The 12,461-nt window shown below is 41.3% G+C and overlaps 1 protein-coding gene across 1 annotated transcript; it reads left to right on the top strand.

The window, feature by feature from the left end:
- The first annotated feature begins 3,074 nt into the window (after window positions 1–3,074).
- On the top strand, window positions 3,075–8,604 carry si:dkey-87k14.1 (leucine-rich repeat transmembrane protein FLRT2). Its single transcript, XM_046061704.1, has 2 exons — window positions 3,075–3,506; window positions 5,104–8,604. The coding sequence occupies exon 2, from the start codon at window positions 5,578–5,580 to the stop codon at window positions 7,600–7,602; it is 2,025 nt and encodes a 674-aa protein (XP_045917660.1). The 5' UTR covers window positions 3,075–3,506; window positions 5,104–5,577; the 3' UTR covers window positions 7,603–8,604.
- Window positions 8,605–12,461: the final 3,857 nt, after the last annotated feature.

The raw sequence follows: 12,461 nt of genomic DNA, 5'->3' as shown, positions 1-12,461 counted from the left end.
ATAATCTGATATTAGTTCATTTACTAGTACAGCTTTAGAAGAGAGAGATCTGATGTTTAAGAGGCCACATTTTACTCTCCTATTAGTTTGCACTATTGTTCTTGTGGTTTTAATTTTTATGAGGTTTTTATGCACAGCTCCTCTTCTGTTTACCTTTTTAAATAATTTCAATGGTCGGGGGGCAGACACCGTCACTATAGGATTTTCACTAAGTAACTCCTGAAATGGAGGAGCAGAGAAGTGTGTTAGACTGCGACTCTGCGTAGGGTTTTGGGTGGGTAACTGCTGAAAAAGAAGGGCAGAGAAGTGTATTAAACTGCGACTCTGACTCCTGGTCTCAACTCTGGGTTGTCATGGATTTGGTCCACTAATAAACTTGGCCAGATTTCTAGAAATGAGAGCTGCTCCTTCCCAAGTGGGATGGATGCCGTCTCTCCGGATCAGACCAGGTCTTCCCCAGAAAGTCTGCCAATGATCTACAAAGCCCACATCATTTGCTGGACACCACCTCGACAACCAGCGGCGGAATGACGACATGCGGCTATACATGTCATCACTGGTCAGATTTGGCAGGGGTCCAGAGAAAACTACGGTGTCCGACATTGTTTTTGCATATGTACACACCGACTCAACATTAATCTTAGTGACCTCCGATTGGCGTAACCGGGAGTCATTACCGCCGAAACTTACGCCGCTACTTGAGTAGCTCTAACTTCTTCACCAAATTAGAAGAGTAATTTGCTAATGAAAATGTAATTTTATAATCAATATTGTTGTCAGCACAATGGTCAACTTGAGGAGGGCTCCTCAGCAGTACCAGCCTTGGAAAATGTGCCAGATGAAGTGAACCCTTTTCCCCTCTTATGTGGCGTGGTGTGAGATGTAAAGGTGAGTATTTTTATAAATAAATGTTGCATTCATGAATGCTTAACTTTAAACATAATAAGTAACAGTCTTTTTTCTTCTGTAAGAATGCTATTTCAGTGAAGGTGGTAGTTAAGTGTTTTAATTTAACTTTTTTAAATCTTTGGTTCAACAATATACAGTCTATTGGAACTTGATACGTGCAAAGCAGCAAATATCCTTGTGGTGTTAAGTAATTGTGATTCTTCATATGCATCACTTTACAAATTTCTACAATAATCCTCAAGGGTGGGTTCACACATAAAGGTCCAGTCCCTGAATCAAACTACTAAAAGGAAACTACCAATGAATATGTCATTTAAAATACTACTCATTTATTATTATTGTAAATGTATTATTGTTGTTATTTATAATATTTCACATTTATACATTTTATTACAAGTAGGTTTTCACTTTTGCTACACTATTTTTAATGATAAATTTGTTGCCATAAACACCTACTAGTTAATTCATTCAAGTTCATGTTTTATTACTTAATAAAGTCTTTAAATCAATGAAAAACCTCCTCCAATTATTAGTCAAAAACACACAACGGAAGGATGTACGCACCCCTCTTATCAGATACATACACATATTTACGGTTGGGGCGGGACCGGAAGTTGCTGTCAAAATTAGTTTTATGGAATGTCATCTATATTTCTCTCTCACAATCTAACAAGTCATCAAAGGAACATTTTCTTTTGGTCATACAGCAGCAAAATTGATGTTGTGATATAATGTAGAAAAATGTGTGTCGTCACTGTATAGTGAATTATTTTTTAGAATTGCCAAAAGCGTTTGCAAAAGGTGCAAGCAGTGGAAACGCTAACACCAGCACGAGGCTTAAAGAACATTCATATAATTTCCGACACAATATCCTACATTGGATATGTACATCTCATGCACCAACAACAAAAATCAAATAAATGAAAGAATACACTTACAAAAAATTCCACAACCAACCGAACCATTTACGTATGTAATTACATAATGTGGAAGAAACCTTCCATTCACTTGTTTATCACTGGAGTGTTTTTTTTTTTCTATTTTCATGCACATCACTGTGTGCAAACCTTTGAGCTACTCATCCAGGAAGACAGCCTCTGAGAAGCTTTCTTGATCTTACATGTGAATTCAATTTACCAGAGATATTGTCAAAGGTGTTGAGATAAGCCCAATGGGCTGCTGACAGATTGAATCAGATTGGATTGTTAAATAACCTGTCTGAGATTTCCTGAGTTCTGTTCGTCTTTGGTTCTCACTCTCAGACTCTCTCTCAGGCTCCTTATTAGCCAAGCCCACAAACTACTGTTTTAGTCCAACCTTGTTGTAATGATATAAAACCTTGTTCTGAATGTCGATCTTCAGAAGAGACGTCACGACTGCTGTGAACTCTCTCTCTTCTGTGTAGTAAATTGCATAAATATTCTTTGTGGATATTTAGTGTAATAGAATATAACGCCAGTCACCTGCTGATATCCAACAACAAGGCAACAACATGGAGAGAAGCAAAATAAACCTGTTATATCCACAAAATACAAAATGATATGAAAAGTGTCTAGGTCATAACTAGACAAATGATAGCTTTGTTTATAGAGTCAGTGGGTTAAGCATGATCTTGTGTTTCAGAGGCCCAGGGTTATCAGTATAGCAGTTACCACTAAAACACAATTAAAAGTTTAATTGTAAAGTATCAAAGGTGGCTCTTGCATGCTTACATCATCTTGACACCCTGTCTTACAGAAGGGCCTTGTGTCAAAATCTTCTCCTTGTACTTTAATATTTCAGTTGATTTACTTAGTGCATAGTCTTAAACCAACTTGTGTTTAATCAAAGTATGGCAAAATACAAACTCTGTTTGTTTTTACATGACATGTTATTTATACATGTCAAGATGTGATTTTGTGCCACATTACATTTTTTTTATTATCAAAAAAGGCTGGAAATGTCGTTTTTTAATACAGTTTAAAATACATAAACTATAAACGCACACCTCCACGAAATGAGAGAGAGGGTTGGAGATAAAGGAGGCTGTGAGGAAAGAGAGAGAGAAATGCATGAGTAGTGACAGAGCGAGGGAGAGAGAGACAGTTCGTTAACAGAGAAGAGTCTCGGGCTCCAGGACGGACCAGGCAGTCTCTGGAACAGTTTACCTAGACTACGGACTATGAACCGGGTTGCTATCGACGGAGAGGCGGGGGTCAGGCTGGGAGTCTCTAACTCTCTCCTCTCTGCTTCATGCCCCCTTCCCCTCCTGTGAAGACAGCGGAGGAACTTCACCGGCAGCTCAGGAGCAGCGCGGCCGGCCGGGACTCTCAGGCTGTCGGAGTGTGTTTGAGGGAATGCGGGAGAAAGATGTGGGGCGACCGCTGGTGACCTGAAATTCCTTCCCTTCCTGGCTGCTTCGGTCAGGACCTTGCATATTCAGCATAATGCCTCAGTTTTCCACCACCGGAAAACCAAGTAAATTCAGTCAGAAGCCGCAGCGGGAGCTGGGAGCGGACGCAGCGGGCAGGATGCGGACTTTGTGCCGCGTCTGAGCGCAGTAGTCTGCGGAAGGACGAGCTGGATGTGCAGCAGCAAGACTTTCTGCGTTCCCGAAGGTAAGAAAACTATAAATTAATGCAGTATGTACTGGTAAAAATGTATTTTTAACCCAGAATTTCATTTTATTCCCATGTTCAAATGTTATGGGAATGTCTTGTTCAGGGTGAACTTATTCCTGTCAAAACAATTGTCAGAATAAGCAGTTACAGCCAGAATAAATTGTGAAATTGTACCAATTTTAGTACAGTTTACTTCATTGTAATAAACGTACAGGCCTACATTTCTTTCATCAGTAGGCTACAATCAAAAATAAACAACAATGTAAAAGCAAAAATACAGGGAATGTCCTCATGAATTACAGTATAGTAGCTACTTGAAATGGACTGCGCTCTCTCAAGGCTCAAACCAAATGAACTACCCGCCAGTTTATTCTCCAAACTAGGACAGTGCTGCTAAACAACAAAGGCAGTCTTCTTTCATAGAGGCTACCTTTTGCAAGAGCACATGAATAAACCTTACAAGATTGATGCCAAAGTCCGTGCTGACAAAAAACCAGGTGAGGTCGGGTCACCATAATTGGACTCAGTTTGATGCCTTGTTTGGCCCCCCAAGGAACATTACATAACTATTGAACTGCCTTGGCCACAAATCAATGCAATCTGTCAATTGGCTGCTGCTGCCTGGTGCCATTTCATTAATCATCACTACCACCCAGTTAACAACAACTAATAATACATGATCATCCCTTCATTTGCAGGGACTCATAATGCAGCAGTATAGGCAGGTTTATTGATATTTGTCTTGAGTTTACCTCAATAATGAGGTTTTGGTTTGTGATGCTGTTGAGGAAATCTCTCCACTTTGTTTAAATTGTATGACCTTGTGCGCATAATAGCACCTTTCCTCATTGCGAGGCCCACATCGATCTTAGTTTGCAAGGAATTTGTCTCATCTTATCTCTGCTGACAGGCTGTGTTCATCACCGTCCAGCACTCCTCCTCTCCTCCAGCACAGCTAAACTTCAGGAGTCAAGGGAAAAGAGGGAGGCAAAGTCTAATTTAGCAATAAATGTGAATAATAATGAGTACTAAATAAGTAAAAAAAATAGTAACAGTTACCACATTAGGCTTTGTATCAAGCATTGTGATAATAATATCTGACACCCCCTAAGAATGAGTCTTTCCTTTAACATATTCATAGCGCTCACCAGTCGTCTCCTTAGCTCACCTTACACCTCATTTCTCACAAAATGCTTTTGGCTGCTGTGTTTTAAATGGTCTTTTTGTCAGTTTGTTCACGTTCATGGCTATCAACTGTTGAAAGAAAAAAATGTGAATCCTCTTAGTGTATGTTTTCATTTTAGATTAGAACTCACTTTAGGAAATCTGCACGTACACTTGTTAAACTTGTTTTTCCCATAATTCTATCACATCCTTGCTCTTGGTATTTTTTCAAATATCATTTTGCTCTAGCTGTGTGTCTGAGGAACATGTAACAAATGTATAAGTCATTTGTATGCACACTGCTCTGCTCCCCCAATTGTCTCACTTTGCATTTGTGGGGTAGAAAGGGAAAATAAATCATTTGGTTTGGCTTTAGTGGAAAGCTTACATTTTGAGGACTGATTTTCCCATTATTCTTATTTTGCAACAGGTTTCTGGATCCAAATGTCAAGTTTGAGAGAAGCTTTATTGTTGCAGAACCAGCGGTGTGTGATCTGAAAAGTAAAGGAAGCAAGGAAGAGGACGTCCAATGATAACCCTCCTGTGTGTTGTACATGGCTCTGTCAGCGTTGAGTACCATGAAGAGAGCTGTTTCTGGTGGTAAAAGAGAAGAGAGGGTGAAAATGTGATGTAGCTTTACTAATGTCTCCCAGCTCAATTATGGACAGTGGCTGGTGAAGGAATCATATTGCCTAATGAGACCATTGCTCTTGTGTTGGGAAGCTTAGGACAACTAATTACCAAGGGATTACTCAAGAACTTCTTCAGCACCAGGCTGGACATGGTGGTGTTATTAAGCCAACCGCCAAAATCTAATGACTGGTCTGTTGGATTTTTTTTAATACTAATTTCTTATCATTTTCTTCTCTGATTTGGTGTTTGTATTTTTTCTGATCCATTTGAAATGGAGATACAGTGGCGTTTATGGAATAAGGACTGGGCCTCCTTTATAAGGCCGTGGATACCTATACTGTTAGGCCTTCACCTCCAGTTCTCCCGGGCCTCCAACTGTCCCGATGAGTGCCGCTGTGATCGCACCTTTGTTTACTGCAATGAGCGGAGCCTGACCTCAGTGCCTCTGGGAATTGGTGAGGGTTATAAGACCCTGTACCTCCACAACAACCAAATCAATAACGCCGGGTTTCCCTTGGAGCTCCACAATGTGGCTTCCGTGGAAACTGTCTATCTCTATGGCAACCAGCTTGATGAGTTCCCCATCAACCTGCCCAAAAATGTAAGAGTTCTCCATCTGCAAGAGAACAACATTCAGACCATCTCCAGATTGGCGCTGGCGCAGCTTCTTTGGCTGGAGGAGCTGCATTTGGATGATAACTCCATTTCTACTGTAGGGGTGGAGGAAGGAGCGTTCCGCGAAGCAGTGAGCCTGAAGATGCTCTTCCTCACCAAAAACCACCTTAGCAGTGTGCCTATTGGTCTTCCAGATGATCTGAAAGAGTTGCGATTGGACGAGAACCGGATTGCAGTTATCGCAGAGGAAGCATTTAGGAATGTCACCCGCCTGCACCGTCTCCTGTTGGATGGGAACCTGTTGACAGATGAAGGGATTGCACCAGGGACCTTTCAGGACCTGGTCACCCTGAGGGAGCTGTCCCTGGCCCGCAACTCACTCACATACCCTCCACCGTTCCTCCCAGGGGAGGTGCTCGTCAAATTAAACTTTCAGGAAAATCAGATAAACCAGATCCCTGTCAGGGCGTTCGCAGGGTTGCACAAGCTGGAGAGGCTGGATATTTCCAACAACCAGCTGCAGTCATTGACACAGGGGGTCTTTGATGGCCTCGTCAGTCTCAGACAGCTCACTGTTCGTAACAACCTTTGGCTGTGCGACTGCAGCATTAAATGGGTGGTGTCATGGCTTAAATCTCTGCCATCCTCGCTCAATGTGCGCGGCTTCATGTGCCATAAACCTGAGAAGTTCCGGGGCATGGTGATCAGGGAGCTGAGTGCTGAGCTGGTCCAGTGCCCGCAGACCACAGTGACGGCACCCCTGCCCACCTCACCAGCTGACACCACTCTGATCCCATCCCTGTTATCTTTCACAGACTCTCCACTGATCTCTCAGTATGTGTCCTCCTCCTCCTCCTCCAGGCAACCCTTCCCCACATCACCCACCCTCTACCCTATCTATTCAACCAGAGAGGGGGGTGTGAGGACTAAGCAACCTCTGGACCCCCGGAGGGAGACTTTGCAGGTCACGTTTGCCATACTGAATGGTTCGGCTATCCATGTCAGCTGGGTGGCTGCATTTCCAGTCACTGCCTACAAGGTGACCTGGGCCAGGATGGGCCCCAGTCTGACAGGGGACACCGTCAGGGAGAGGATAGTGGGTGGGGATCACCGGTGGATCCGACTGGCTAATCTTGAGCCAAAATCCACATATCGGATCTGTGTAATTCCCTTGGATGCATTCAATAATTATCGGCCCAAAGACGATACTGTGTGCACAGAGGCCATGACCACACCAGCGACTTTCGGCACTGACAACAACAAAAGACCATCAGGGCCTGAGCAGGCCACACAACAGGAACCCAGCTCACCTTTCTTGTTGGCTGGGCTGATCGGTGGGGCTGTAATCGTGGTGCTGGTGGTACTCCTCAGCATCTTCTGCTGGCACATACACAAGAAGAGGCGTTCCAAGTCCTCCATCAAGTGGAAATACAACCGGGGTCGACGAAAAGATGACTATTGCGAGGCAGGCACCAAGAAAGATAATTCCATCCTGGAAATGACTGAGACTAGCTTCCAGATAGTCTCACTCAACAATGAGCAGCTCCTCAAGGGAGATTTCCACATTCAGCCTATTTACACCCCTAATGGGGGCATTGGCTTCCAAGACTGCCCCCTTGGGAACAACAGCACAGTCTACTGCAAGAACAATGCTCAGGATGCAGATGTTTGTTGCACATGATAATTTTAGAGAGCATCAGGAGACTTTTTACTGACAACTACCCACACTTTACTGGACACTATACAGTGTTAATATTATTTGAAACCCCAGTGTCTTCAAGAAATGTAATTTATACAACTAAGTGGACAATATATTTTATATAACAACATCAGATTTATAAGTTATTGGTTATTGGATTTGTGAATTTGAGTTATGTGCACAAAAACATTGATTGATTGATTAATAGTGAATGATTTTGAAGTCATTGTATGCTGTAACCATAACAGACACAGAATCTACACTGTAGCAGCAGTGCATCACAAGAGTACCGAAACCAGCTGGTAGAATTCTGTATGACAAAAGGGGAAAAGAGACAGGCACACATCTGCCACATTCACCACTAGAGGGCATAGTTTTCTGGAAATCATATAGTCCACCACACTTTTCCTCTGACTTGTTTTAATCAAGTCATCACAGTAATATGGCACATTTGTTTAATTGCCACTACACTTAGTAGAGATGCAAATTATTAGATTCCAGCTCTAGGAAAAGGACATATTTTTATGCAAATTTTATGAATTTCTCTCGGCTTCAAAAGAAAATTTAAAGGTCACACTCATTAAACATTCACAGAAAGTGGCAGGCCGCTGTGCTTTCACCTGCTTTTCAAGATAAATACATTATCGCAGTTAAGGGGTCATGTTAATAATGCTAGCTGTGTTTGATAGTGGGTGTCACAGAGTGAGCTGCAAAAAAGCACATCCGCCCATGTTTAACCCATTAAGAACCAACCCTTTCCCTTTGTTCAGCAAAAATAATGTTATGGTAAAACAGTATATATTTGTGCCTTGAAGAATTCCGCTTACAATGTCTTTTGAATCCTTGTTTTTGCACAACAGGTGTACTGTATATACATTCATTGGAATTGTTGTTGAGGAAACCTCTTGCTCTTGATTATTTATTTACATCATTACACAATTAATTAAAAACATATCTCAAATAATGAATTTATTCCTCATGATCTGTTCCAGAATGATCACTGACTCAGACTGTTGTATACTTATCTAGGAGAGCTCAGTGATAGGTCTGTTTGGAGAGGGAAGCATCCCATTGCTCAAAAGTCACAAAGACATTACTGTGGGCATGCACATGAGAACAAAGCAGTCAAACAATAGTCTAAATCTGTGGCATATTAGATTATTTTGTCCCTGGATAAAGAATTAAAGGAGCACTTAATGACATGTAAAGTGTCATTATAGTAAGTGTGACTTCAATTCGGTCATTGCTTAGAACCATTACGTTTGTGTCAGATAAGCTATACAATCTTCAGTCAATCCACTACAAAGACTTAATGACCTTTAACCTCTAGCTTCCATAATCTGAAACTCTGAGAACCACGCAACTTTCAGGTTCTGCCCCCCTGCAAAGCAGAATATAAATATACATATATTTCCATAAACTTAATCAAAAAGGCGACACCGCCAGGCCACACCGGGACAAACTTTGCACTGTACTCACCTTTTTGGGAGGCGAGTACAGTGCAGTTATGGGACAACAATGGATAAAATATAGATTTTCTTTTACATTTACTTGAAGTGATGTTTAGACATCAGTATTGTTAAATTAACAGAAGAGCCAAACCTGTAGTATGAAGTCAAAATAGTGGAGCAAATGGAGATTAACTCAAGACCATCTCCCGGTATGCTGACCACCTCTCTAGAGACATCTGCGTCCTTCAGTACAATTCACTGCCCTGAAGTATGCACCAGCAGCTGCTGGCTCCACTCTCTTTGCTCCATACAGTGACAAAAAAATGAGGTGATGGGAAAATAATTATAGTGAACCGACTCTTTGATAATTATTGAGTTTCAGCTCCTACACTCTTTTTGAAATATCTGCTAGATTTGTATAAAGTTTGGTTCAGTTTGCATTGTCCTGCATTGCAATTGAAGGTTATGAACTGTACAGTAACTTGTAACTAATGGCAACAGATCCATATTTCTTGTCGCTGAAGCAGACATTGGATCTTTCTGTGTTGGTGTTAATAGATACACACTGAGGCAGGAACAAAAGACAGGAGTGACTGCTGCAAAAATATTCTAGCTTCCCTTTAAAACCATGTTCTTAGCTAGTCAGGGGCCAAATCTTGAAGGATATAACAACTTGGGTCTTTTTTTATCATGTTAATTGCTGATATCTTAAAAGAAGTCCAAGAAAACCGAGAAAACCCCAGGTTGTCAAACTGTCTGTAATCCATCACATTTTACAGACAAGCTTTGACTGACTAAAGTGGTTTAGATAATCTGGATAAACTGTTCGTTTACAACCTGTCTGATTGTCTGACTGCTTGTGTTTGTTGACCTGAGGGATTTTTAGTTTTAACAGTGTCACATTTTCTGAAATCTCAGCAACACTTTGGTGAGTACAATGTCACAACATAAGTGACATGGTATTAGAACTGAAATAAATACTCCCAAAATGACCTGGAATTATCATAAAACTGCTATGGAATTATCTTAAAACTGCCAATGTAAAGGATAGGTTCTTTTTTTTAAAGTCTGTCTTAATACAACACCCACATGTGGTAAATGTATATGTTGTAATAGTTATTTGTCATTGTAATCATTCTTCCTGCCCATACTGGCCGTAAAGCCATAAATCCCTTTTAAACTGTAAAATCTACGGCTCTGTTTTGTGCAAAATTGCGTCCCAGTATTCAGCTGTGGCTAATGTGAGGCCTCAGCAGTCTGTGAGTAGGTATCTTTGTCTAGGCAGAACAAACAGCGTATTTCAATACTTTTGTAAGTGGGCTTCTGTAAGATTGTGACGTACACCAAGCATGCATTATGTGGTTGCAATAACCAGCATCAGTCGACATGAACAAAGGTGGGATAAATTCATTTTTTAATTATTTAATTATTATCACTGATTTATTTATTAAACTGACCTAATGATCTCATATTTCAATCATCTGCTTAAAACACCGTCTGCTCATTGACAATATATTAATAACACATTTTTCAGTTTTGACATTTTATAGATCAATGATTAATAAACTAGTTACTTACATAATTGATAATGAGAAGTGGAAATTGCAGCCCCAGTAATCCTTGCAGGCAATTGAGCCCTTTAAAGTACGTCCACCAAAGTGCTTGTTTTTGCCACTGATAGGCTCTGATTGTTATTACGAGTGTCTGACAACATTATGGAAAGGATCCCTACAGCTGTTCTACATCATTTACAATTAAACAAAAAGGATCTTTAACCCCTTAACGCCGATTGTCGCAAATTTGCATCACACCTCTTCCTTTCAGACTGCAGCTGAGATAGCATTTGTATTCCCCAATCGATACATACTTGGGAACCTTTAGCAAGCACTGGTTTCTCATTTATGCCTGTTGTCGCTAATTTGCATCATACCTATATCATACCTGAATTTATATCTGTTCTATGTTCTATGGACAAATAACAATTTCCACTTAATTTAACATCAACCAGAAAGCAAATGAAAACAAATTTTTTTTTATTGTAAATAAATTCAGGCGTCAAGGGGTTAAAAAAGGTCTCTCTCTACAGGGATCCTTTCCATAATGTTGTCAGATGTGTAAAATAGGCCTTAGTAGTAAATGATCAGCAGTCATGATGTGATGTATTTAGATTTAGTTAACACAGTCATATCACACCTTCAGCACAAGACAGCAGAGAAGAGTGATGTCCGGTATTTCAGCTGGGTCTGATGGATGTATCACATGATGGATGTTAATTAACATGTGCAGCAAAGATTGCGAAAGGTAATGCAATCAGTAGAAGTAAGTCAGGTGAAAAGATTTACTCTCCATCTGTGCAAATTACAATGGTCCTGCTGTGGCCTGTGGTGTTTGGTTGTTGGTAATGAATAAGCTGCATTCCAGTCTGATTCTCCATCATCAGAAGCTCATGCCCCCTGATGAAGGAACATAAAGCTTGGTGTAACTACAGTGAGCCTTACTGACTACACCGCAGTTTGCTAGTGAATTGGTGGGAGTTATGCGCAGCAACACAAAGGATGTTAACCCAAGGGGGTAAGCCAGGGATCGAACAGTGAAGCCAACCAAAGCCTGCACGGAGGGATCCATGTAGGCCCAAAAATGACGTCAAATCCCTGTGACACCCCGTCGCACATGAGAGATGTATTGTTTGGATTAAACGTACTCGGCCATCATTGAAGCTGCGTTGGTGTTTGGCAGGTGAGCCTTATAGGTGGGTTGATTAAACAGTGATGATCCGAGTCAGACAAACATGCTGAGCCATGAAACTTTATGTTGGTGCAGCTATGCAGCTACCAGAATTACGGTGTTTCTGCCGTATTTCTACGTCATTATACCACGGTTATGCTGCGCTATCATGCTTTGGAAACGCTTGTGCCAACAGGAAGTAGCCCTGTAGTAGTGTTGTATTGGTCCAAAACTGGCTTAACTGCTCTCCATTCAAATCAGCAGGGTGACTTCATCCAGTAATATACTGTCTATGGGTTAACCTTATCTGCTAGCACAAAGGTTAAATGGTCAATATTGTGATGGCCTGTGGGATCTTGTGTGGGTGTGGCCAATGGAAGGTGAATGGCTGAGGCTGATTGCAGTAACTTGGGGCACCTGGGCCCACTGCCCGGTGGTGTATTTGTAACTCCTCATTCTCATTCTTCAGTAAGCTTCTGTGCTGAGGTTACAGACCTTCCTGCTGACTGACTCCATTTTGTTTCTCTCCACAGGTTCCACATTTGGTTTGGTTTCTTGAAATGCTGTTTTAGTTGTATTTGTCTTGTTTCACCCTCTCACGCACACCCATCTATCATCCTGCCCTGACACTACTGAACCCACTGATGTTCATACCCCGGACTTTAA

Source organism: Micropterus dolomieu, linkage group LG11, assembly GCF_021292245.1.
Source record: "Micropterus dolomieu isolate WLL.071019.BEF.003 ecotype Adirondacks linkage group LG11, ASM2129224v1, whole genome shotgun sequence".
NCBI lineage: Eukaryota > Metazoa > Chordata > Actinopteri > Centrarchiformes > Centrarchidae > Micropterus > Micropterus dolomieu.
Note: the sequence above shows the minus strand (reverse complement) of the source record. Positions and strands in the feature narration are given on the sequence as shown.